Consider the following 27,311-nt stretch of genomic DNA (forward strand, 5'->3'; position numbering starts at 1 on the left):
AAAACAAGAAATATGCTTAGATGTACTGAGAAAGAGGTGAGTCTGTAGCATTGTCACAAGGGTGCACAGATACTGAGAGTGACTGGTGAAGAAATGGTCCCCATCAGTGACTGTCGGGTGAGACCAGGGGACTTTGGGTTTCAACACAGCCTGGGCAATTGGAATGCAGGGCTCCTAAGATTCCATGACACCCCCACCTTCTAATTCTGTTATTGCAACTGCAGACGGTTACCTGGCACGCTGGCTGCGACCCACCTCACTCTTGTCAGAGGCAGAGCTGCAGGCAGTGACTTCAGCTCTGAGCTCAGGCCTCATAAACGCTGGTTTTGTGGTTAAGGATCAAGTTCTTCTCAACCGTAAGTCAACAATTCCAGCTGTTGTCATCCCTCAGTCCTGAATAAACCTAGTTGATTTCACTAGTTTTTGACCCATCATGTGCTTGGGTTTCTTTTCCCCAGTCCCTGTTTGAACTCATCCGCCACAAATGTCAGCATGGTGGTAACTGCCGCACATTTGTTCCGTGACAGGGCAGAGATGAAAATCCTAGAAATCAACCAGGAATTGCGCCTCCGGCTGGCAGAGAGCCAACAGCAGTTCAAAGACCTCAAAGAGAAATTTCTTATAAGTCAAGCTACTGTCTACTCTCTGGCTAAACAACTTAAGAAATACAGTAAGTTCTATAGATTCACCATCACGAAAGTGATGAATCAGCACCTGTCTTCCCTCTGAGACACTGAACGTTCTCTTCATTAAAATTAATTTCATCCTTTCCTTAGTTCTAGGAAAACAGAAATGGGTATTTTCACTTCATTGCGTTAAGGATGGAAAACAGAGGCACAACATATTTAGCAGCTTTTCCACGTGAGCAGTCCGATGTGAGGTGGGACTCGAGTGAAAATCCCGCTTACTGACCTCTGTCACAGGCACAGGACCACTTGCTTTCCTCAGCAAGATGCTCAATCATGTTTATGAGAACGCTCTCTGTACCCTAGAAGATCCTGCAGACAAATGGCATCTAGTCTGTTGGTCTAAATGTCTGCAACCAATGAACTGCCATTCAGTTTAAACTTCTTTGAGGCCCTACAGGCAAATCTCTCTTCAGGGAACCCTGGGGGAAACATGGCGACAGTACAGAATACCTGGTCTAAGGAGCTTAAAGACGAGGCTGCTTCTAATAGTAACGGTGTCATCCATAAGTGACAGCATGAAAAGCAGGGAGTACCCTGGTGAGAGGGAAGTCCTGCTTCCTGGGGTACAGGCTCTTATTCTAAAGAGGAAGAAAGACGGCACATAAGACATTGTGGAGGTGGCAGTGCCGTGTGCAGAGCAGGAAGCCTAGGCCAGTCTCCTGAGCTCCAACCAAGTTCTGTCTCCTCTGTGCCTCAGTTTCCTCATCTGTTCATTGGGTACTGTAATAATACCTACCTCTGTAAATTGCTGCAAGATTTACGTGACCTGTTTCTTCTAATTCTCCTAGAATAATTCTTGGCACAGAGTAAACACTATCTATTAGTTCTTCATTCTACTGTTTCTAACTTAATTCAAACTTTATTAGTATTTGGTTGTATTTCTATGATGATCTCAGGGTCTTATGCCTCATATTTTACATAATTATATTCAGATATGATTTTTTTAAATCTTTGACATATTTGTGCTTGAAATTCCCAGTGCCAGGGAATCCATGAGTCCCATAGTCCTAAGGGCCTTTCCTGCTGTACAGGATATCACTACTTCATGCCCTAGTAGAGTGTTTGACAGGAGAGGCTGCACGGCTTGGGAAAGTGTCCCAGGATTCAGAGCCAGACCTCAGGGCCTGTGAATTCTGACTCTGCCTCATTCCAGGTGAATCAACTTGTCAAGTCACTTGATGTACCATTGAGTTTCTTTTTCCCCATCTCCAAGTTGGAGAGTATCAGATGCCAGAAAGTTGGGAGGTTGATAATTAAAAATGAGGGAATCCCTCACTACAGTCTGGTACGGGGGATGCTTTTGTCCTTGGAGTGGACACTGCCACCTGCCCTGTAGGCAGTGACCACACCGGCATGTCCAGCTTTCTACTGAGGCAGGCGTGACTGTCTTTTCTCAGAGTGTGAAGAGTACAAAGACATCATAGACTCTGTGCTGAGGGATGAAGTGCAGTTCATAGAGGAGAAGTTGGCAGAGAAGCTCAGGCAAGCTGAGGAGCTCAGGTGAGCAGACGCTGTGGGGACAGGCAGGTGGGCAGGGGTGTGAATCTCTGAAGTGTAGCAGTTCAGCTGGGAGAACTAAGAGCTAAGCTGGGCCAGGACAAGGGCAGGCATTTACCTGCCAGGCACATTTCATACAAATATTCATAAAGCAGAACAGTAATCTTAGCAAGTTATGGGTTACAGTTGTTTCTTGAGCTTTGATTTCTCTTTTTAAAACAACTAATTGTCTAATTGAAATTTGCATAACCAAAATTCATTAAAAGAAGACGAACCACCCAGCAGCATTTAATACCCTCAAAATGGTGTGTGATCACCACCCCATTTTCTCGCAGTCAGAGTCACCTCCTGACTGGCCGCAGCAATTCATTCATTCAATCAATATTGCCTTCTTGACCTGTCATTCTTTTCTCCTTTCATCTTGCCAATTCACCCTATCTGCACCTGGCCATATTTCTGTGCATGGCTTGTTTCCAGTCACTGCAAGATGCACTATGTGAATTTTCACATAGAAATGTCCATGGCCAAAGTGAGGAACTGAAAGGACATCCTTTTGCAATTGATTTAGGAAGGCACTGCCTTTGGTTTACAGAAGAAAAAAAACGAATGGAACATCTTAAAGGATCTTACAGGAGCTCTCTCTGATACAGAGAAAGCCTTTATTTAAATATATATTTGATATCTATATATTATATAGATAATTTTTTTTCTTTTTTTCTGAGATGGAGTCTCATTTCTGTCACCCAGGCTAGAGTGCAGTTACACAATCTCAGCTAACTGCAACATCCACCTCCAGGGTTCAAGAAATTCTCCTGTCGCAGCCTCCCAAGTAGCTGGGACTACAGGCATCCTCCACCATGCCTGTCTAATTTTTGTATTTTTAGTAGAGACAGGGTTTCACCGTGTTGGTCAGGCTGGGTTTGAACTCCTGATATCAGTTAATCTGCCCGCCTCGGCCTCCCAAAGTGCTAGGATTACAGACGTGAGCCACCGCGCCCTGCCTAAAAAAATGTATATATGTATATACATATATAATTTCTCTTGGCCTCAGGCACTTCCCCAAACATGTTGTGACCTTCTACTTGGAGGGCTCCATGGGGATATTCTCACATAAACCTTTGTTTCAGTATTAGAACTGATCACCCATCCCTTTCCGTTATTAAACGTTCTCTGCTATCTCACCATAGGCAATATAAAGCCCTGGTTCACTCTCAGGCAAAAGAACTGACCCAGTTACGGGAGAAGTTATGGGAAGGGAGAGATGCCTTCTGCTCACTGAATAAGCATTTCAAGGCCCTCCTCACTCCTGATGACCCTGACAAGTCCCAGGGTCAGGACCTCCGAGAGCAGCTGGCTGAGGGGTGCAGGCTGGTAGAGCGTCTTGTCAACAAGCTCAGTCCAGGTAAGGTGGACACAGGCCCTGATGACACACACACACCCAGGTTTATCAAAGTCCCCCGACCGCTGCACCTCCACAATGACAATTTTATCGGTAATGTTTCTTTCCACTGAAAATTTGTAGCCATGACATGACAAGGACTTGCTGGGTAAAAAGAGAGATGGGAAACTCATGGGGTTGGAGGTCACAGTATTGCAAATGTCTCCTCGTTTCTTGCTGGAAAGTGGTCTTTGAGGCAAAAGGCAGCATCCGTCCAGTTTTAAAGGACAGGAAGGAGGATGTGACAGGAGGCAGCTTGTTAGAGTAAAAAGAGCCCTGGACTAAGAATGAAGGTTCCCAGGCTCTATCTTCAGCAGTGTCTTTTGCAACTGTGGGGAACCGATTAATTTATCCTTCCTGAGTTCCTGTCTCTAAATCTGTAAAGGCAGGCAAACTGTCTCTTGCATTCAAATGTGGGAACACTTACGACTATATTTCAAAATGAGATAAAGCCCCTTGCCGTGTGGTGTTGGAGAAGGCACTTAATGTGGGGGCATTTGGTAGTAGGAAGTGATCTAGACTGGAGCACTCCCCATGGAGTGTCCCTGGATAGCACAGTGGAAGTCTCTTGGAGGGCCCATGAAGTCCCCAATGTATGGAGTATGATGGGACAAGTTTGTTTGTCCTGTCCTAAGAGAAAGACACAGTTTTTAATGCAAGCTGTGACAGGACACAGAGCCTGTGCCTGGGTATGAGAACTGTGGCAGAATTGGGGAGATAGCTGCTGAAGCTTAGAGAGAGGCTGGGCAAGCCTCTAGTAATATGGGGAGCAAGGAGTCTTTTCAGTATTTGGCCACAAATTGATGGTGACCCTCCAGTTCAGAAACACGTTCCCTCATGGATCAGGAGAACTTGCCAGGCACTTTTCAGAGATAAACAGGAGAGTTCAGTACAATGCAGAGAGTTCAGTACAATGAATATGGATGTTCATGTCTCAGTGCACATAGGGCTAACTGTGCTTCCAGTGGGTGAAGTGGGGAATTTCTGAATAGACACTTCTGTATTTCCAGAAAATGATGAAGATGAGGATGAAGATACTACAGATGAGGAGACTGAGAACATACAGGAATCACCTGCTCCCAGGTAACACTGAATAGTCAGGAGTGGGTAATGGGTGGTAAAATATGGAAAAGGTCTCAGAAAGAACACAGGTAGGTGAAGGTAGTCACAAATTCCAGATGCAGGATACAGATAGCTGCAGAGTGCACTGATTTCATGAATTAATCAACAAGGAAATAGCGCTGTTAACATACTCGTCCATTGTCTCCATGGTACCTGTAAGCATGACCCTCGATGAGCTCACTAGCCTTGGGGACTTCCTGCACACACAGAGGAGACCTGTCGTCTCCTGTAGTGAAAGCCAGGAGGAGATTCAAAGCCACTTATTACATGGTTGTCTTTAGACTCTTGTTAGGGAAGAGAAATAGCAAGGAGGCAACCAGCAGAGGAATTAGGAACACCTAGCAAAGTTAAACACCAAGAAAAATACCTAGAAAATATTTACATTTCACATCACAATGTTAAGATTTAGAAAAGAAATCTAGAAGGCACACCATCTCTGGAGTATACCATGGCTCAGACACCTGTATTCTCTTGGCCACAGTATGTTAAACGCAATCCAACTTAACACACATGATGTGGCAGCTGTTTTTGGTTCTGTGTGTGTGCTGTCAAGACAGTACCATACAGAAGCAGTTGAGCCTCTGCCTTCCTCAGCTCCTGTCTGTCCAGTGCAATGAACACCAGCTGCTCTCTTCCTCTCTGGTTCCCATGGCAGCCATGCTCTCTTGCAGAGAGAGGAGAATTGCCTGTTCCCTCTTAAACAGAAAGTCCCCTTTGCTTTCTGGGACCACTACCTTATGCCTCCCGTCAAAACCAGCTGGGAATTCCTGGGGTCCAGTCCCTCTTGGTTTAATCTTTGTCATCTCTATCCTACCTGGCTCATCAGGGAGGTGCAGAAGACTGAGGAAAAGGAAGCCCCTCAGGACTCACTGGAGGAATGTGCTGCCACTTGTTCAAACAGTCACGGCACTTCTGACTCCAACCAGCCTCACAGGAGCGCCAAAGTCACATTTAAGGGAGACAAAGTTGACTCTGTTCTGGTTGTAGACAGTGAATGCTCTCAAGATGAAGGGGAGGAAACTCCAAACATTCTCCCAGGTAGCCTCTGTATTCTTTGTCCCCCGTACCTCTGCCTAGGCTGAGGAAGATCAATTTTGAGGATGGGTCGTATACATACACATTGGTTTGAATCAGAAACTAGGACGAAGCTGGGTGCAGTGCCTCACATCTGTAATTTCAGCACTTTGGGAGGTCCAGGTGGGTGGATTATTTGAGTTTGGGAGTTCAAGACCAGCTTGGGAAATGTGGTAAAATCCATCTTTACAAAAAATTACCCAGGCATGGTGGTGCACATCTGTAGTCCCAACTATTCAGAAGACTGAGGTAGGAGAATCATCTGAGCACAGGAAGTTGAAACTGCAGTGAGTCATGACCGCACCACTGCACTCCACCCTGGGTGACAGAGAGAAACCCTGTCTCAAAAAAAAAAAAGAAAGAAAGAAAAGAAAAAGAAAGAAAGGAAGGAAGGAAGGAAGGAAGGAGGGAAGGAAGGAGGGAAGGATGGGAGGGAGGGAGGGAGGAAGGGAGGGAGGGAGGACTAGGATGGAAGGTTAAATACCGATATCAGTGGGTCTGATGGCTTTCCACTTCTCCCTGGCCCCAATATCAGGTTACTGGACCACAAGCAGGTATGACTAATTCATAGCCACCTGTGTAATGGAGCTGCACGGGAGGTGTCTGTCAGGCCTCCTAGCTCAGTTCCTATGTCTCTTGTCCCCTGTAATGATGTAATCTGTGCCCCTGCACAATGTCCATGGAGTTTCTATGCTTGCCCACAGCCACTGACAGTCTTGCCTATGTATTTGGAGATATTGTTTCCCTGATTTCACTCTTCTCGGCCTCAGTCGTGGTCTCCATTGAGTCAGATTGTCCTAGCTATGCAGTCAGCTTGATACCAGGAGGTATATAAATAAAATATCTCTTACAATTCATCGACAAGAATATATGATGAGATAAATCACTATTGCAGCAATACTTCTGGAGAGTAGTTAGGACCATTTTTGAAGATCATGGGAAAAAATTGTTTAATTGTTTGCACAGACTTAGGTCAGAAAATATGGTATTATGATTTTAGATGAGGTAGATTCTGTCCCATGGGTCTGGAAAGCAGGCTCATCTACTTCTGACAAGACTTCATCTAGAGTACATTAGAACCTTCCTGTCAGAATATCATAGTCTTACACTGAGGATATTTATGTCCTTGTGCTATGACTGGACACTGAGTTGGTCTTGTTGAAGTGTGATTTGCTTACTGTGACTTGCTCTCCTAAATTTCTTTACAGGAAATCAATATGATCATGAGGAAGAGGAAGGAAAAGTGCCAGTGCCCCTCAGGTAACTGTGAATTTATGGGCTGTTAGCTCAATAGTGACACCTGAGGGATCCAGGGGAAAATAGGACAGGAAGTAATGAATAGAACCGTCTCATCCATTCATCCAAAAAATCCCTCTCAAGCATAGGAATGGACAATCAGTTGAGCCAGGTGAACTGACCAAATTCAGGGATTTCCTGACCTCACCTGATGTCTGCCTCTTTGGCATTATCACCATGTTTACAAGTATTGAATAGCAGGAGAGTGAATGAAAATAACTCATATCCTGCTCACAGTTTTGAGAACAAGTGATGTTGAGGATACAGGAACTCCTTCTGTGAAGATTCAAGAACCCGTATTCATTTGGCCTCTGATGCTAACGTCAACAAAATGTATGTGGAAATGCTGAATGCACTGTGTCCTGGCAGTTTCCCACAGGGATCCCTCCATCTCCTTCCTCCTCAGCTCATTGTCTGCCCAGTGCACTGAGCACCTGCCGCTCTGTCTCCTGCTTGAGACAGGGAAGGATGGTTATGTCTTTCTGAGGGGACTGTACTAGGCTTCCTCTGCCCCCTCCTGTGGTCCTCCCTATAGAACCAGCTGGGCACAGTGGTTTTGCTGCTCTCCAGTGTTTATCTTCTGTCTTCTTTCCTCCAGGCTGAGCAGGGAGCTGCCAGAGGTAAAGGAGCAGGAAGTCCCAGAGGACTCCTTGGATGAAATTTACTTGACTCCTTCAGTTCACCGTGACCTGTCTGACTGCCACCAGCCTTATAACAGCACCTTGTCCTCACTGGATGATCTGCTCGCATGCTCTGCTCTGGATGTAGACTGTGAGTACTCCAGCCTGAAGATCACAAAGCTCCAGTGCCTTCCCAGGCAGCCTCCATAGGTTTTGTTTCTGCAACTTGTGTAGCTGAGCCAGACCGTCCATGCAGGCAGGCCCTGTACACTGAGCCTGTTTTGAATCTGGCTCTGGGATCCAGTTTTGATCACTTAACATCCAGTGGGTGAACCTTCCTTTACTCCTGTCCCAAGTGACTCCTCTGTCACCAGGCTTCTTCTTGCAAGAGCAGGCTGTGGGCATAAAAACTGGAAAGGGATTAGGGCTATTAGCAAGTTCTTGCCCACAGTAGCTCATCTGGACATATTTGCATAACAAATCTCCTTTAAGATAGGGCATCTCTTCTTTCTGAAATTATGTTGCTAACTGCATGCCTTAAACAGTGCCCTTATTTCTTCTCTGACCATCCACACATGCAGGAAGTTTTGCACAATTATCTGGAGGCCTGTTTTATGATTCCTGTGTCTCATACTGGATTCTCTACATCACAGATCCCCAACCCAGGGGCCATCCATGGACCCTTGTGGGTCCATGACATGTTAGGAAATAAGCCACCCAGCAGGCGGTGAGCAGTGGGAGAGCATTACTGCACGAATTCCACCTCCTGTCAGATCAGCAGTGGCATTAGATTCTCACAGGAGCTCGGACCCTATTGTGAATTGTGCATGCGAGGGGTCTAGGCTGTGCACTCCTCATGAGAATCTAATGCCTGATGATCTGTCACTGTCTCCCAGTGACTGTCACACCCAGAAGGGAACATCTAGTTGCAGGAAAACAAGCTTAGGGCTCCCACTGAGTCCACATTTTGGTGAGTTGTATAATTATTTCATTAGATATTGCAGTGTAATAATTCTAGAAATAAAGTGCACAAAAAATGTAATGTGCTTGAATCATCCCAGTCCATCCCTGCTAACCTTGTCCCCGAAATATTATCTTCCATGAAACCAGACCCTGGTGCCAAAAAGGGAACTGCAGCTCTACTTCCTCTGCTGTCTCTTCCCTCCACTGATGCAGTCAAGCATCCCTTCCTTTATGCACAGCAAGGAAGGCTTGCATCCTCTGTAGAGCTACAGTGTTTTTTTTTCTATGTATGGGTTTCTTGTTTCAATCAAGATTTGGTCTCAGTGCTATATTCTCATGAAAGACATTGCGATCTAGTGTCCCTCATGAGGTACTGGCCTAACTGACGAACAAAGCAGAGCGGTTCCTGTCCCCAGGATGTCCAGAAAACCCTTGCTCTGAGCAAGGGCTTCTTGGTGTAGCAGCTTCATGGATATGTAGAGAAAAGTTTCAATTTTCATTTCTTCTTGCTCATTGTGCTTCTTTAATTCCACTCTGGGAGCTTCATCCATCAACTCATTTTCTAGGAAGAGCAAGTAACTCTGAGATGTACCCCAGCATATCTGATTATGCTGTAATAAAATTAACAACAATGCCAGGTGCGATGGCTCATGCCTGTAATTCCAGCACTTTGGGAGGCCGAGGCAGGTAGATTGCTTGAGCTCAAGAGTTTGAGATCAGCATGGGTAACATCATAAAAACATGTCTCTATGAAAAATTATCAGGGCATGGTGACACACACCTGCATTCCCAGCTACTTGGGAGGCTGAGAGGGAAGGATCACCTGAGCCTGGGAAATTGAGTCTGCAGTGAGCCATGATTGCACCACTACGCTCCAGCCTGAGCAACAAACTGAGACTCTGTGTCTCACACACACACAAAGAAAGAAACTAGCAACAACAATGTTGGCCTCTATTCTGTTTTGTTCAGTGAGTGCCTTTCCTGCTGGGATCATCCCCTTTCCCATTTTGTATTTCTCCATGAATTTGAAAAAGCTAATACTTTTCTAGGATCACAGAAGTTCATGAAACACAATATACATTGGCCTTGCATCTGCTGTATGCCCTGACCCTTGCCGAACAAGCTCTGTCCTGCTATGAAACATTCAGGGCTCAAGAAATGCAGCAGCATTTCCCTGTTAGAGCTGAGGATGCTGGGGCTCTGGAAAGTTCCCTGCACTTGTCCAGGATGCCCCAATTAGTTTTGGTGGGAACATAAGCCCCTTGCCTGCCTGACTCCATGGCCCAGTTTCTGTCATTTCTCTGTGTGGGGACCTGTCAGGTACTGAGCCACTGTGGGTGCTCGCCCTTTTCCTTTTGTAGAAATTATTTTGGAACAAAGTCAAGTTGAAACAGAAAAGTTGCTGGACTGGTATAAAGAACTCCTGCAGCCCCTGGCACAGACTTCTCAAGAAGGATTACCTCTGTGCACTTTGTCCGTGAGCAGAATCAGTGGCTCCTCCAGTTCCTTACAGCTCCCACAGGCCCTCCCTTGGAAAAGCACTCAGAGGATGGAAGGTCCTAGTCTCTCCCCACCCCCTGCCCCCAGGGTTTTGACTCTCAACTCGGCCATGCTGGATCCCCGTAAATCTGTGGAGCTGCATCTCATGAACACCCCAGCCAGGATGTTGCTCCTATAATAAGAAAGGGAATTGCTCTGACGCATGTCTCAGAATTGAGATGCCTGTGATGTGGGCCAGCCCTGCCAGGGCAGCAGGAGACCTGAGGCCACATTCATCTAGGCAAACGGTCCGAGATGAATAAATGTGCCCTTCAAATTACACAAGGATGCTTCCTGTGTGTGGCTTCACGATAATAATGTATGAATAGTGTGTATAATGCACAGCCCTGACCCCAGCAGCCGTGTCAGGGTGGATCTGCTCTGCTCATCCTCTTCCTGCAGAGAAAAGCTTGGTAGATTTAGAAAGAATGCAACCTAAATTATCACTTGATCTTTTATCGCAGGCTTTCCTAACCCCCCCCAATTAACAATACCACAGTACTTCAGGAGTTTGAAAAAAACTTTTCCTTTTATATCTGAAAATGTAAATATTCACAGTATAAGTTTAATAAGACTCAGTAGTCTAGAAAAGAGGGATAAAATGACACGAGAACATTAAGTAGTGAGAATCAAAGACATTCACAGAGCTTGATTCTAAATAGCAAGTACAGAGAATCAGAAAGGGAGAGACGTGTTTGCCCAGCCTTCATCAGCCAGATTTTTTGTTTCAGGATGTTTTCCTCATTTGCTCAATATAAGGTATCTTAAAATGTGAGAGTGTCCTAAGTGAGGGTTAATCATCAGTAAAGTGTGCCCTGAGCAACTAGGGATGCCAAACCTAGCTGAGAGAATGGCTCCTGGACAAAGACCACAAAGCTGGATGGCACCTGGTGCAGGGTGGGCCATGGAGGTATCAGCATGACTCCAGGGAGAATCTGTTTTGAGCGAGTGGTGGGGGGCGATGCTAGATGGGAATGTGGGGCAGATGTTAGAAGGAGCACAGAGGCGGGGTGAGGGGGATAGTCACCTGGTGGGCAGTGGAGAGAAAGTTTTCAGATGCAGAGTGGGAACATGGTAAGAACAGGGCTTCTGGGTGATAAAACTGCTGAGACAATTGCTAGAGTGGAGATGGCAGAATCAGAGAAAGCAGAGACGGAGCGTGTATGACACCAGGCATCAGTGATGAGAGTCTGACACCCTGTGCTCTCAGGGAGATGAAAGAGAACAGACACATGGAAGACATTTTTTAAAAAACTTAGAAAACCTTGGAGAGAATGAGGATGTGGAGAGGCGAGGAGAGAGAGGAGCCCCTCAGCAATGTGGATCTGGCCCTGTAGGCGCCGCCCCTGTCCTGAGCCTGACATGGCCTGGTGTAAGGTCATTGGGAGACTTTCCTTAGTCCACTCTGAGAATGTGCAGTCCTCTCCCTGTGGAAATAGAAATAATTTGTCTTCCTGAACCCCACTGGAGGAGTGGGTAATGTGAGGACTGTGCCCTGTGTTACCTTCCTAAGGAACTGCACATGCTGATCTGTAGCTCTTACGGCTTCTGAATTTCTGCCAAGGGAGTGGTCCATCTACTACATTGCCTATGGCTGCTGGCACCCACTCTATGGCAATAGGATGCAGATGTGTGGGCAGGGGATTAAACCATTATAGGCAATGGCAAATTCAAAATGTCCCAGATCCCCGAGAAGTTTGCCTCACTTAGTGTTTGGTCTTCCTCATGGCTCTAACTCTTGCCCTGTTCTTAAACACTTGTATTGTGGAGAATAGCTCCTCTTCTCCTATGCTCTGAGGACTCTCTAGAACTTTCCCTCTTGGCACAGGAAAGAGATTAATAATGACAGACTAAGCATCATGACCTTGTTAGCCAATCCAACGTTCTCTGGGCTGAAGAAGGGTTTTTTTCCTTCAGGAACATCCCAGCCCTGGAACTCCAGCCCATGCCAGCATCCCCAGGCACAGAAAGGAAAGGTGACATCACCTACACTGATGTGATGTGTGTCTGTGTGGCCTGGGTCACTGGGTGGCTTTATTGAGAGGCAAGGACAGCAGCGATGGGTGTTCTGGGTGTGCTTCACAAAGGGAAAACTGAGAATATTCCTACTGAAGCCCCTTCTCCTTTCAGATCCCACCCAGGAGGCCTGTCCCCAAGGGACTTGCAGTGGTGACTTGAGCTACTGCTTGTCAGAGGTGCAGGCTTCACAGACACAGCTGGAGCCAAACACCCTGATGACCAATTGTCTGCAACTACAGCTGGATCAAGGGTTCGACTTCAGGAATGGCTTAGCCGGGCAGGGCCTTTCCTCCACCGCCTGCAGCTTCACAGCCAATGCTGATTCTGGGACCCAATGTCCCTTTCAAGGTAGGGAAGGAAAGGGGAATAAGAAGGTCTAGTTCAGGTGTTGGTGGTCACGGTGCTGTGGATGGAGGAGAGAATGGGACCTCTCTATGCCCACTCAGGGTCAAGTTGAAATCCGTGATGCTCCAACCCAGTGAGGTGAGCAAGAGCCTGGGGCTTAGGACAAAATCTGCTCTCAGGTCCTGGGTTTGCCTCTTTCTGGTTGTTCACTTTGCCCAAAGATTTTGTCTTTTTGGGGTGTAAATCTGTTTCCTCATTGCAGCTACCTTAAAAATAATATCTACCTGTCATCATTGTTGAGAGTATTAATTATTATAATTTCCAAAGGGACTGATTCAATAACAATTGCTAAATAAACCTATAAGTAGCTGTTATCTAATCCATTTGTCTTCTGCCAAATTTACATTTAGAAAGTGACTTCACAGACTACATCTTCTCTGAGGTAGAGCAATTGTGAAGCTCTCTGTTTTCTAGAGACCCCTCTTCCTTTCCTTTCTCACACACACTCCTCTGCCAGTTTTCTTCCTCTCCTTCCCCATCCCTCATGAAGCCAATTTCCACTATCAGGAACTTTCAGTAACAACCTGTGAGGTACATTCAGTAACAGTGTAAATCCTGGGCTTACAAGTCACTCTCATGACATGTCTAACTCCTTTTTTTTCTGCTCTTTTTAAAAACAAAGGGCAACTTTCACATGGGAAGTGTTCACAGCGGTGTCTTTTATGAAACTCCATTTAGTTCTCATCTCCACTCATGTCCACGGCCATATCCTCAGTTTCCATCTCACAGGGATCCAGTTCTGCTCAGATTTCCCTAAAACCCTGGGTCGTGTTCATCTTCACTCTCTGTCCTACACAATATCTCGTCCTGGAGCCCCTGGGGCTGCCTGGTGCTCATCTGTCAGGCGATGCCCTCAGCTGAGGAATGAGGGGACCCCTGTCCTCAGGAGGAGGAAGGGTCACGTAAGATAACAAGCACCATCTGGGTCCGTGGAGAGGACACAGGGAAGGCGCTCAGCAGGTATCGGGAGATGCGCAGTCACTGATAGGTGCCTTGATAACTTACTTAAACTGATTTCTTCCCACCAGAATCTCTTTTGCTTCTCTCTGGATTCTCACACCCCGAGCCAAGACTCACCCCAGTGGCTCAGACACACTGTCTCTTGCTCACTTTCCCTGGAGTACAGAACATGAACCGGGCTCCAGGTAAGAGGACAGAGTGAACCCCTTTTGTCTCATTCATATTTTCCTTCTGATGGTGATTTCTCCTGCTGTCTAACAGGTCATTTGTTTCTCTCCACACATTTTCTTTCTCATTCTTCTCATGTTTCTATTTTTTATTTCCAATTCAATGGGCCAGAATAGTCATTATAATGTTACATTTAATATCTTCCAAATCCCTGTGCAATATTTCTTCATTAGATTAATACATACAGATATATGCATTGATGTCATTTGTCATATAGATTACGTATATTTGGCGTGCATGCTACATAGGGTGTATATGCACATGTAATCGATCCTATAATGGTACAAGTTTTATAAATTCTCCAGGTTTAGGCTTCCTCGGTTCTTTTCTCTCATCAGCTGCTGTAACCTCTGTCTGGTCTCACCTCTGTGTCTCATGGGCTGCCACCCTGCCAGCCCTTTCCATCCCCATCACCTGTTCGAATTCAGCTCTGATTTATCTTTGATTTTTATAATCTCTTCCCTCCCCAAAGCCCAGCCTACATACAGTGTGATTTCCTTGCTTTTGCCTTATCTACCAGAAAGCTATTTGTGTTTCTTAATCCTGTGTTTCTTGAATATTTTGGGGGATTGAGAGTGCCTTAGGCTCCTGACATACTTGTCATTACTGAGTAATGTAAAAAAGATCAACAAAAAAGAAAATATTAAAGTGATTCTATTGACTTCTGCTCACACTTTGGACTTTCTTGTCCAAGGCCACATTCCTGATTTGATGTCCTTTGGGTGGCAGAGAAAGTCACAGTCAGATCATGGATGCCAGTGGATGCCATTGGCTGTCGTTTTATTTTCAGAGCTGGTTTTAGAGCCCTCCGCTGGGATGAAGAACCCTCCGCAGCTGGAAGATGATGCACTTGAAGGCTCAGCAGACAACACACAAGGACGTCAAGTCATTGGCCATATTGACCACTCAAGTGTCCTGAAACCAAAGAGTATTAAAAGAAAACTCCCATTCAGCAAGTGGATTCCCTGGCTTTCATGCTTAGGGTGCAGAGGTAATCACATCTATGACTCTTAGCTGCACTCACTTCTTATTTCTCTGTCTATGGTGGCAGCTTATTCTCCCACTGTTTTTTCTCTTCCATTTGGTCTCTCCAGTATCTGCTATTACCTCTGTCTGGACTTACCTCCGTGTCCAATGGGCTCCCATCCTGCCATGCCCTTTCTATCCCCATCTTCTCTTTGTTCTCTGAACTCTGTTCTATTCCTTCTCCTTCTGCTGCCTTGAGAGTCCCTCTCATGGCCACAGGATTGCCAGGCCTCCTTGTTCTCATCCAACTGCATAGTTTAAGCTACTGAACACAGGGGTTTTTGCCTGAAATTGAACACTGTCTTGGGAAATTTACCTTTCCTCCCTGCATCTCACTCCATTGCCTCTTTCTACAGGGAGCATTGCTTTAATACATCATTTACACACAGGTTTTTCTCTTGAGTTGGATTTTGAGCAACTCAACTTATTCAACCCTTAATCGTCTCTTGTTTGGCTGAATGAGAAATGTGAAAACTGAGCACAAAGAGCTCCACTTAGAACCAGGTGGGAGTTTCCTACTAGCCTGGAATCAGGTTAGTCTTCAGCCCCAGATGTGCAGCCTTGTGACAATGTAGATGGAGTTGACAGGGACTCAGTGTTCTCACCTCATGGACTTATTTGAGCTGACATTAACTGGAGGAAATTTATGATCGTCTAAAGTGACATCACTCCAAAGGTACATGCAGAGGACAGGACTTCAAAACTGCATACATCATGAGGTACATCATTCTAACCTCTCTCCTTTTTATTCTCATTTCTACTTCTACAAGTCCAGTTCAGGATCTAAAATGCAACTCAGAAGAATCTTGAGACCAGTTTATATGAGATAGAACTTTCTAAATTAACTTTGAGAAAAGTGACTCCAGGACCAGCTTTATGCATACACAAGATGACAGAAAAGAATCTATCCACAGGACAATCTTTGCTTTGGCCCAGCCCAATTGATAAGAGAGAGGTTTCACTGAAGTTGTCAGAGAGAAGACCAAAATCCTTACTGGGAACAAAGCCAATCATAAGATAAATGGGAAAGGAAAGAAACTGATGGAAATTGGGTTGTTCCATTTAATATCTTTATATCCTGCTGCCATGTAATAAACACCTGGTGAGATTTCAGTTAAGATGAATGCCTTGAACTCACACCTTGAGATTCTCACTTTCATGACCTGGAGTGTGGTTTGGGTGTCTGTAGTTTTAAAATGCTCCCATGTGATTCTAATATGTGGCAAAAGAGAAGAAGGACCACTGGTCTTCCTTGACCTCAGGTTACCAACATGGAAGTGCCCCATATGTGTAACTAATCCAGAGGCTGAGCATCCATCAGCCTTTGATGGGACCTATATTCCCCTCTCAACAGCACTGTTTGTATAGCATAGAAAAAGTCAAGCAGAAAAACAAGAAAATTAAGAGATTAGACCTTTAGCCTCTGCTTGAAGTATACTTCCTCAATTTTGAATACAAGATAAAGTGAGAAATTGTCATTGTATTAATACCTAATGTACAGAAATAATACTTCTCATAGTACATGTAATGGAATTTAGTATATTCTTCGGCAGTTTAAAATAAAACTTCCAGTTTACATTTAACTACACAGATTTTACAGCCCACTAATGGGCTCAGCACTGCAATGTGAGTGTTTCACTTTTGATCAGTTACTGCCCTTCCGCAAAGCCCCAAAAGAGAACTTACTGATCTCACTCTCCTGAAGAGAATGCAATAACAAATCAAGACTGAAATTCCACAAGAGATTGTATATGAATACTTCTTTATGCCACTCTTGACACTGACATTAAATATTAAACAGTAAACTTTCTCAAAGTATACTTAAGAAAAATAAGTAGGAGGGAAGAGTATAGTAAAATACAAACTAATTCCTTTTATTTTGTACTTCAGAGTTTTGTTGGTCTAGATATTGAGAAGATTAGATGCCTTAAGGTGTAACCAGGTGTGGAATCAACTTCCGGGCAATAGGGAAAATAAGTAGGGCCATAATAACACTCCCTGCTCTCTCTTTGCTAACTCCATTATGAGTGTCTTTTTTTAAAAAAAAAATTCTTTCCTGAACCCCTTTCAAAGAATACTTATATTTTTTCTTTTTTAAAAAATGTTTAACCAACCAAACAAGCACCACAGACATCATATTTCTTTGTAAAACCTTATTCCTGTCCCAGCCAAGGTGATCCAACAGCTTATCATGACTGTTGAGACCTCCAGATTGGAGCCTTTCCTCTAGCTTCCTCCAATCTTTATTGAAAGGGCCTTAGTTCATGAGTACTATTTCCTGGGCTGTCAATAGCAAGTCATGTGGCCTTAGTTCAATCTTGCCGTCTGTTTTAAAAGGTAGAAGTGGACGTGGATGTTGTCTGATGTTCCTGCTGCTTCTTATATCCAGAGTTCTTCCCATGGCTCTCCCACTCCTCCCTAGAAGACTGGGACATGGAGTTGTAAGGGGGTGGGTTTCTCTGAAGAGGGTTCTCTCCTTCTGCAGCCCTCTGGGTCTGAGCATGCATGATTGATGCTGAGACAACCTCACTGGGAGGAAAAGCCATCACTCTACTGCAGAGAGAGGGGATCAGGAGGAAAGGGGCTGATGTTCCTGGCTGCTGGTTGGGCATAGGAGGGTTCCCTCTATCCTGTACCCTAGAATGACTGGAAGATAAGGGAAATTCAGGGGCATTTTCTTCTTACTTATGGATGGTGCTTTCCTTTCTAGTCAGCCCAACCCTCACCTTCAGCTCAAGTACCCAGCAGGAGATCAGTTTGCCACTGGGATAGCACCATTTAGCAATCCCTCCAGACTCAGCCTTCAAAAGGACCTGACGAAAATGCTCATTTTATTTATCTCTCTCCCCTACAGGTACCAAATACTGCTGGAAAGATGCAAAGAATGAAAGGATGTCACAAAAAAGTCGCTTTTCCACTTGATGAGAAAAAACTAAAACAGCAAAGCAAGTTGAAGTCCAAATACAATGACACCGCAGGGATCTGTCACTGAGGATTGAATTTTAAATCACAGAATGCTCTTGATGATTTCAACCCACTAGACTTCTTTGATTTGAGAAGCCACAGTCCATCCTAGTCCCATTGTGATCAATACCTAGGGAGACCAATTCCCAGATAGACAAACAGCATTGACAAACCTTAGCCCCGCTTCTCTCAATTCCCATCCTGTAGAGAACAGAAGTCCGGAGCCACTGTCAGGAGACAGCATGTCACCCGGGACTCTGCCAGGGTAGAGTATGAACAACAATTCCATGTTCATACTGGAAATGTTTACGTTTAGCTGAAAATGTTTAGCCTGAATTTCACAGGAGATAATCCTCAGACAACTGTAGAATGTAGAACTTTGAACAGGACAACTGACCTGTCTCCTTCAAACAGTCCATGTCACCACGAAGAACACAGCAAAAAGGAAAAGAGATGTTTTGAGTTCAAAATGAGTAAAAAGACTATGTAGCTTATGCTTTTTTAGTCATTTGGAACCCCAAATATCTCTTCCTCTTTTTGTTGTTGTCATTGATGGTGGTGACATGGACTTGTTTGTAGAGGACAGGTCAGCTCTCTGACTCAAAGTTCTTCATTTTGAAGTCATTTGAAAATGTCCTCATGATTAAATTCAGCCTAAACATTTGGCCAGGAACACTGCAGAGTCATGCCATGAGCTTCCTACTTCAGCTCATTTGTGGGCAGAGAAGGTCCAGTGTGTCCATCCCTATTATAGTGATACTAGGATGGTCAGTTGGTTAAGGAGGAGTCTAGGAGTTCTGTCACTTGTAATGACATCTTTTTTATAATTAATTTGGCAAGTGGTTTGAAAAAGTATTAATATCCTGTGTTCCAGCAATCTTCCTATGAGCATTTTACCACCAATTAATCACCCCTGCCTGTGTCAGTTATTTATATTTATGTTTTTATGTTGGAAATTGACTTTCTTAAAATTTTACTATATACTTGCTTTTGCTGGCATTCTGTCATACAAAAGAATATTCTCTACTCAAATTTTAACTTGCATCCAAAATTAATTTTAGTCTATTAAAGTTAAAATGTTTAAGTTTTAAATCTCTTTAATTAAATTTTTTTGACTATCACTCTGGACTAGTGGATTTTTTACATGCAATGTTTTAAGCTTTTATTTTATGATTGGTTTTCATGGATAAAGACATAGATTAGTAAAAACATTCTTATTTCCCTGTTTATATTCTAAACTCTCCCATATTTTACTTTATATTTACCATATGTAGTATATTGTATTTACTGTATTTGTCAATGTAGTTTTCTTTGTGCATTTGTGTGTGCATGTGTGTGTGTGAGAGAGAGAGACTTTTGTTTGTTATTTAGGAAGGGTTGTATATTTCCTGTTTAACATTGCACTAAAAAGGTTTTGACATCACCAGTCTCTTTTTAACCTTTTGAAGTTGAAATATAACTTTCAACTTCAAATTTTTACCAGTATGAAAAAGACATTATTTTCCCGTTCTCTGACCCCTTTACCTCCCATTTCTGATAGTGTTATTTCAACCCAAACATATGCCAGTGACAGCCTATGTCTCCCACCTTGTCCCCAACTTGGTTTTTGGTTTAGATCCATGATTAAATATGTTGATGCTCATAAGTTACTCAAAAGTGTATGTCTTAGTCATCACTTACTGAGTAGTATTCATCCTTCACAATGTCCTCATAAGAGAATCACATCTCTCTGAGTTTTGCGTCCTTAAACTTTTCCTAGTGCCTTGGTACATGGATTACCTCACTTGATATAAGATATTTGCCAAAAAAATGATTTTTCTTGAGATTTTAGGAAATATTATCTTGCTTTAGGGAACATGCATGTTGTGTGTTCTCATTCTGGGACTCTATTTGTTCTACCAGGACCTTTAGTTTCTGCCAGTTACTTCATTCATTCTCTTCACCACAAGTCTCCAGAGGATTCTTCCTTTGTCCAGGCCTCCTCTACCTCTCTACTTCTCCTGTTGCACAAGCTTGGGTGTACATAGAAACTGAGGCCAAGTTGTGTCACTGGGCACATTTGGGCATCAACATCAAATGTCTGGCATCAAACGTCAGAATCTCAAACAGGCAAAGAGGAAGGAAAACATGAGATATATTGGAGAACATAATCATTCAATTGAAAATGACATGCATGTTAGAAATAGAAGAATAGAAGATAAGGACATTAGAGCAGTTATTATAATTTTATCTAAGTGAAGATGTTGGAGGTATTTTAAAATATCAACTTCTCTAAGTGAAAATTACAGTTTGTAGTCTGAAATTTTTTAAGTACACTGAATTAAATATTGCAGAAGAATATATTAATGGACTAGAAGAAATAGCAGTAGAAACTAACACAAATGAAACACAGAGAAAAATCAATTTATAAAAATAAAAAGCCCGTAAGTAGAAAATCTTTAAACACCCTTCTATAAATGGTAAATGAAACCCCTGAAGGGAATAGAGTGGGTCAGAGGGATAGAAAAATATTTAAAACATACTGGATAAAAGTTTTCTAAGCTTCATGAAAACCATAATCCCCAAATATCCCAGAAACATAATGTAGCCTAAGGACAAGAAACATGAAGAAAACTACACCAAAGAACACCATACTCAAATTAATCAAAACCAGTGATGAAGAGAAAATCCTAAGGGGAATAAAAGGTGAAAAGACATGTTACATACAGAGGACTAATTGTTAGGATGGCATTAAATTTCTCATCAGAACTATTACAAACAAGAAGTTTGCAATAGCTCTAAGTACTGAAAAAAGAAAAAACTGTCAACCTAGAATTCTATACCCAGTCAAAACGTCTTTCAAAAATGAAGATGAGCAAAAATATTTTGAAAAAAAATCTCAATTTGCCAGTGACATGACCCTATATAGAGAAAATACTAAATACACACACACACACACACACACACACAATTGCTGGACTCGATAAATGAATTCAGCAACTTTGTAGCATGCAAGATAAACAGACAAAAACCAGTTGTGTTAGCAATGAAAAATCTTAAAGGAAAATTAATACATTTCATTTATAATAGCCCTCATAAGAATAACATACCTAGGAATAAATTTAAGAAGGTAAAATACTTGTACACTGAAAACTACATAACATTGCATAAAAGATAAAAGAAGAACTAAATAAATGGAAAAATATGCTGTCCATGGGTTGGAAAATTTAATGCAGTTAACATGGAAATACTACTACAAGCAATCTACAGATTCCATCCAGTCTTATTCAAATTCCAGTGCCCTATTTTTTTCAGAAAGTAAAAAGAACTCCTTATTCAGAAAAAATTGCAAGAATCCCCAAATAACAAAAACAGTCTTGAAAAACAAGAAAAAATATCTCATTCCAAAGATCTTTAATCGCTTCCAGCAATATTGTGTAGTCTTCAGGGTATATGCTTCCACACGCTTTGCTATGTAGTTTTTATGTTTTGATGCTATTGTAAATGTTTCCTTAAAGGAATCTTTTTTAAAATTTTATTAAAAGTGTATATATTTAAAGCCTACAATATGATGTTTTCACATACATCTACATAATGAACTAATGGCTACATTCAAGCTAATTAGCATAACCACCTTTTCACATAGTGTCTTGTCTTGTTTTTTTTTTTTTTTTTTTTTATAATAGTGAGAACACACGAACTACTTTTGTAGCAAACTCCAAGTATACAGTACAGCATAAACGATAGTCCCCATGCTGCACATTAGGTCTCTAAAACTCATTGTGTAACCAAAAGCAGGTTAGTCACTCACCACATGCAGAGTTCAATTAAGTGTGAGGCCTGGTACAAAAAAAAAAAAAGTGAATTTATTTTCTAAGCTAGCTTGGGGGAAGAAGTATAATGTGTCCTGCTTTAAATGTGTCACTTCACCTTTGGAGCAAAAAGTGTACTTTTGTAAGTTAAAGGTGAAAGTGAGCAAAAACAGAGGGTCTCTCTGCTCCATGGCAGTTATCCACTGGCAGTCAAGTGGTGCCTTTCTGGTCAGAAGCAAGTTGTAAAAGTGACCAGGTGGGCATGCTTTTGGCATGCTCTCCTAGTGGGTGTAAGATCTGAAGAGACCCCCGACAGTGGAAGTTCTGTGATGGATATGCTTTGGTCTACAAATCGACTGCACACTCCTGAGGAGAGATCTGTCTTGAAACACACAGAAGAACTTGCCCTGAAGGGTAGGTCAGGTGACGGGAAGATGAAAGGATACACTTGCACTTCAGAAGGGCTATGTAGGAATCAGATTCATCAGGGTGGAAATGAAGGAAAAAATGCTAAGAGAAGCCAGAGAGAAAGGTCGAGTTATGCAAATAAATAAATAAATAAATAAATAAATAAATAAAGAAGAAAACTTCATGCCAATTTCCATGACGAACACAGATGGAAAAATCTTCAATAAAATACTGGCAAACTGATTGCAACAGCACATCAAAAAGCTTAACCATCACAATCAAGTAGCCTTCATCCCGGGGATGCAAAGCCGGTTCAACATACGCAAGTCTATAAATGTAATTCACCACGTAAACAGAACCAAAGACAAAAACCACATGATTATCTCAACAGATGTAGAGTCCTTTGAAAAAATTCAAAGCCTTTATGCTAAAAAAAAAGAAAAACTCTCAAACTAGGTATCGACCGAAAGTATCTCAAAATAATAAAATCTACTTACAACGAACCCAAAGCCAATATCATACTGAATGGGCAAAAACTGGAAGCATTCCCTTTAAAATCTGGCACTAGATAAGGATGCCCTCTCTCACCACTCCTATTCAATATCATATTGGAAGTCTTAGTCAGAGCAATCAGACAAGAAAAAGAAAAAGGGTATTCAATCAGGAAAGGAGGAAGTCACATTGTCTTTATTTGCAGATGACATAATTGTATATTTAGAAGACCTCATTGTCTCAGCCCAAGATCTCCTTAAACTGATAAGCAACTTTCACACAGTCTCAGGATACAAAATCAATGTGCACAAATCACAAGCATTCATCTACACCAATAACACAGTTAAAGACATCCAAATCAAGAATGAACTGCCGTTCAGAATTGCTACAAAGAGAATAAAATACTTAGGAATAAAACTAACAAGGAACATAAAGGACCTCTTCAAGGAGAACTACAAACCACTGCTCAATGAAATAAGAGAGGACACAAACAGATGGAAAACATTCCATGCTCATGGTTAGGAAGAATCAATATCGTGAAAATGGTCATACTGCCCAAAGTAATTTACAGATTCAAAGCGACCCCAATGAAGCTACCTGTGACTCTCTTCACAGAACTGGAAACCACATTAAACTTCATATGGAACCAAGAGAGAGTCCACATAGCCAAGACAATTCTAAGCAAAAAGAACAAAGCTGGAGACATCATGCTACCTTACTTCAAACTATACTTCAAGGCTACAGTAACCAAAACAGCAAGATACTGGTACCAAAACAGAGATATAGACCAATGGAACAGAACAGAGGCCTCAGAGGCAATGCCACACATCTGCAATCATCTGCTCTTTGACAAACCTGACAAAAACAAGCAATGGGGAAAGGGCTCCCAGTTTAATAAATGGTGTTGGGAAAACTGGCTAGCTATTTGCAGAAAGCAGAAACTGGACCCCCTTCCTGACACCTTACACTAAAATTAACTCCATATGGATTAAAGACTTAACATAAGACCTGTCACCATAAAAACCCTAGAAGAAAAGCTAGGCAAAACCAATCAGGACATAGGCATAGGCAAGGACTTCATGACTAAAACACCAAAAGCATTGGCAACAAAAGCCAAAATAGACAAATCTAATTAAACTCTGGATATTCTGTACAGCAAAAGAAACAATCATTAGAGTGAACTGGCAACCAACAGCATGGGAAAAAATTTTGCAATCTACCCATCTGACAAAGAGCTAATATTCAGAATCTGCAAAGAATTAAATAGATTTACAAGAAAAAAAACCCAAACCCATTCAAAAGTGGGCAAAGGACATGAAAAGATACTTTTCAAAAGACGACATTTATGAGGCCAGCAAACATAAAATAATGCTCATTATGACTGGTCATTAGAGAAATGCAATTCAAAACCACATTGAGATACCATCTCACACCAGTTAGAATGGCAATCATTAAAAAATCTGGAGACAACTTTTGCTGGAGAGGATGTGGAGAAATAGGAATGCTTTTACACTGTTGGTGGGAGTGTAAATTAGTTCAACCATTGTAGAAGACAGTGTGGCAATTCCTCAAGGATCTAGAAATAGAAATTCCATTTGACCCAGCAATCCCATTACTAGGTATATACCCAAAGGTTTATAAATCATTCTATTATAAAGACACATGTGCACATATGTTCATTGTGACACTGTTTATAATAGCAAAGACCTGGAACCAACCCAAATGTCCATCAATGATAGACTGGACAAAGAAAATATGGCACATATACACCATGGGCTACTATGCAGCCATAAAAAATGATGAGTTTGTGGCCTTTGTAGGGACATGGTTGAATCTGGAAACCATCATTCTCAGCAAACTGACACAAGAGCAGAAAAACAAACACTGCATGTTCTCACTTATAGGTGGGTATTGAACAATGAGAACACATGGGTACAGGGAGGGGAGCATCACAAACTGGGGTCTGTTGAGGGGGAATAGGGGAGGGACAGTGGGGGATAGGGAGGTTAGAGAGGGATAACAGGGGGAGAAATGCCAGATATAGGTGACAGGGTATGGAGGCAGCAAACCACGTTGCCATGTATGTACCTATGGAACAATCCTGCATGTTTTGCACATGTACCCCAGAACCTAAAGTGCAATTATACATATATATACACACACATATATATAAATACACACACACACACACAAATAGATAAGACCAAAAATCTCATGGTAGAAACACAATCTTCAAAAGGTTAAATAGAGTTATAAGACTGAAATGTAATCATTGAAATTATGAAATCAATAGGTTCAAAGAGCAGATTGGAAATACCTGAAGAGAAAATTAGTGAGCTGGAAATAGATCTAGCTAGAGATAGACAATAGCCTAAAATACAGATACCAAAAAGAATGGAAAAATACAGAAAAGAACACAGCTGACATATGAAAGATGATGAAATATCTATATATACATAATTGGAATTTATTTAAGAAAACAGAATGTAGAGAAACATTTTAAGAGAAAATGGCCAAGAATAATTTTATAAAACTGTCAAACAACATTAAAATATAGTAGATTAAAGAGGAAAAAATGGGGTTAGGGACAAGATGGCCAGCTAGACACAGCCAGAAAATGCCTCTACCACTGACAAAACCCAAAATATCAAGGAAAGCATTGCATTTTGAAAACATCTTTTGAGTGAAAACACTGAAAGTAGATAGAGGAAAAGCTGGAATGCCTATGCAGAGTCACTGAGAGCAGGGATCAGCTCCTGGTCCTAAATAGGCCTAAAGAATCAGTGAGTGAAAGAACTCCTGGGCACCACACTCCCTTGATAGGCCTCTAGGATTCTAGCTTTAAGAGACCACACGACCCCTATAGACCTTGGATTCGGCAGGAAGAACTTCCCAGAAAGCAGGCAGAGACAGAGCTGGAACTTGCACTGTTCCCAAAATGGTTTTTGTGTGGGGCAGCTGCAGTGAAACACAGCAGTAGGCACCCATGTCCCACAGTTCTCCATCTTGCCCTGAGCAACTCTAGCCACTGCCAACTGTCAAGCTCGGGGAAAGCAGGGCTGCCTATCCCATGGGACCAGGGTGCACCCGATCTGCAGGTCCCTTGTCCACTGAGTCCTCCCAAGGACCTTGGCTGGCTGTTCCCACAGGAGAGTGCACAAGGCACAGCCTCCACTAACCCCTGAGTGTTTGGACAGGGTGTGAGAGCAGGTTGGTACCCTTGGCAGGTTGGACAGGGTGTGAGAGCAGGTTGTTCTACCCTGAGGGGCCGAAGTCACGGGCTGAGTTTCCACACCCTGCAGTTTGAGCACACATTGAGCTGAGACCTGTGGCCTGAGCTTGAGCAGGAGAGGAGCCCACACCCTCAGAACATTGAGAAGAGAGAGGAGCAGGTTTATGTACTGGCATTGGAGCTGGGTGTCCCCTCCCTCTGTAAGAGTGGTCCAGGAAGGGTCTGGCCTGTTGGCCAACCACAGCTTCTACCAGAGGGGACCCCATGGCCCAGAACAGCTGGAACAGCCCAGTGATCTGGATGCAAAAGGCTTGGGACAAAACCAGCCTCCTCCCAGGGCAGACACTGAAGAAAGACCTGGTTGGGAAACCTTTAGCTGGGTGGACCTGACAGCCATCTACTGGGCAAAACACCTCAGGCTGCAGGCACTACATCAGCTGCATACCTGTGGCACTACTCCCCTGCCAGGGATCCTTCACCCCTGACCCACTGCATCACGAGACTGCTCATAGACATACCCCATGACCAGATCTGACTCTGCCAAGCTCAGAGTACCAGCAGCTCCCTGGGGAATTGTGGCTGTCCTTGTGATTTAACCTTTGGCTAGAGCTGCCCCTAAGGGAGGGGGAAGTGCAGCCCACTAAGGTCCCCACTTGTGGCTAAGGAAACATTTGCATGGTGCCAATGATTGGAGGAGAATCACCCAAGGCCTGATAACAGACTTGGTGATGGTCATCTCACTCCCTGCATCTCCCTCTCCCCATAGCACTGCTGCAAATGCACTGAAATATGAGAAAGGCATGTGGCTGGATAAGAGTCTATCTGCAGGCCTTGCCTGCGTCTGTGGCGTGGGGAGTTGCTGATGGCCGTCGCCCCGCGGGCCTGGTGCTCACGGACCCTGGAGCGGCGTCTGACTGAGGTCTGCAAAGCCACCGGCGGCCAGAGCGCTTCCTCACTCAAGTCAGAGCCCGGGCTCGCCGTGCGACCCAGGTCTCACGTGGAGGCGCGTGGCCGGCCTCCTGCGATTGCGGAGCCAGGGGAAGGATTCAAGATGAATTGATATCAAAGTTCGCTTCTTTAGCAGAAGTGCTTTATGGCTTTAAAAAAATGTTAGAGAATGGTAGGATGCATCGAAGCCCTTTACAAAAACTTGTGATAGAAAGTTTTGACAATGGGCAGATTTTGCAACAACTGGAATTGCAAAAGGTACCAGTTTTACAATACTTCCAGAATGCAGTTAGTGAAACAAAGATGAAGATATCAGTCTTCTCCCAGAGACACAGGCTGATGGCCAGGAGGACCTAGAAGATGTCGAGGAGGAGTAGGAAGTGTCTGACATGGGTAGCGGCAATCCTGAAGTGGGTGAGAGAGCTAAAAACTCAAGAATGTAAAGGACCTCTTCAAGGAGAACTACAAGCCATTGCTCAACGAAATAAGAGAGGATACAAACAGATGGAGAAACATTCCATGTTCATGGTTAGGAAGAATCAACATCGTGAAAATGGCCATACTGCCCAAAGTAATTTACACATTCAACACTATTCCCAT

The 27,311-nt window shown here is 43.2% G+C and overlaps 1 protein-coding gene across 1 annotated transcript; it reads left to right on the forward strand.

Moving 5' to 3' along the window:
- The first annotated feature begins 244 nt into the window (after window positions 1-244).
- Window positions 245-17,798, forward strand: LOC101038817 (NBPF family member NBPF4-like). Its single transcript, XM_074401923.1, has 13 exons — window positions 245-390; window positions 459-670; window positions 2,087-2,189; window positions 3,374-3,588; window positions 4,635-4,707; window positions 5,573-5,784; window positions 7,029-7,080; window positions 7,206-7,303; window positions 7,486-7,609; window positions 7,715-7,887; window positions 12,369-12,605; window positions 14,641-14,841; window positions 17,731-17,798. Exons 2-13 carry the CDS (start codon window positions 493-495, stop codon window positions 17,796-17,798), a joined length of 1,734 nt encoding a protein of 577 aa, XP_074258024.1. The 5' UTR covers window positions 245-390; window positions 459-492.
- Window positions 17,799-27,311: the final 9,513 nt, after the last annotated feature.

Source organism: Saimiri boliviensis, chromosome 6 (genome assembly GCF_048565385.1).
Source record: "Saimiri boliviensis isolate mSaiBol1 chromosome 6, mSaiBol1.pri, whole genome shotgun sequence".
In the NCBI taxonomy this organism is placed as follows: Eukaryota; Metazoa; Chordata; class Mammalia; order Primates; family Cebidae; genus Saimiri; species Saimiri boliviensis.

Excerpts from the sequence above, each read along its gene's own strand:
- LOC101038817 (XM_074401923.1), top strand. The coding sequence starts at position 493 with ATGGTGGTAACTGCCGCACATTTGTTCCGTGACAGGGCAGAGATGAAA. Across the intron at positions 7,304-7,485 it reads CATTATCACCATGTTTACAA|TTTCCCACAGGGATCCCTCC; the intron begins GTATTGAATAGC and ends GTGTCCTGGCAG. Across the intron at positions 12,606-14,640 it reads GACCCAATGTCCCTTTCAAG|AGCTGGTTTTAGAGCCCTCC; the intron begins GTAGGGAAGGAA and ends TTTTATTTTCAG.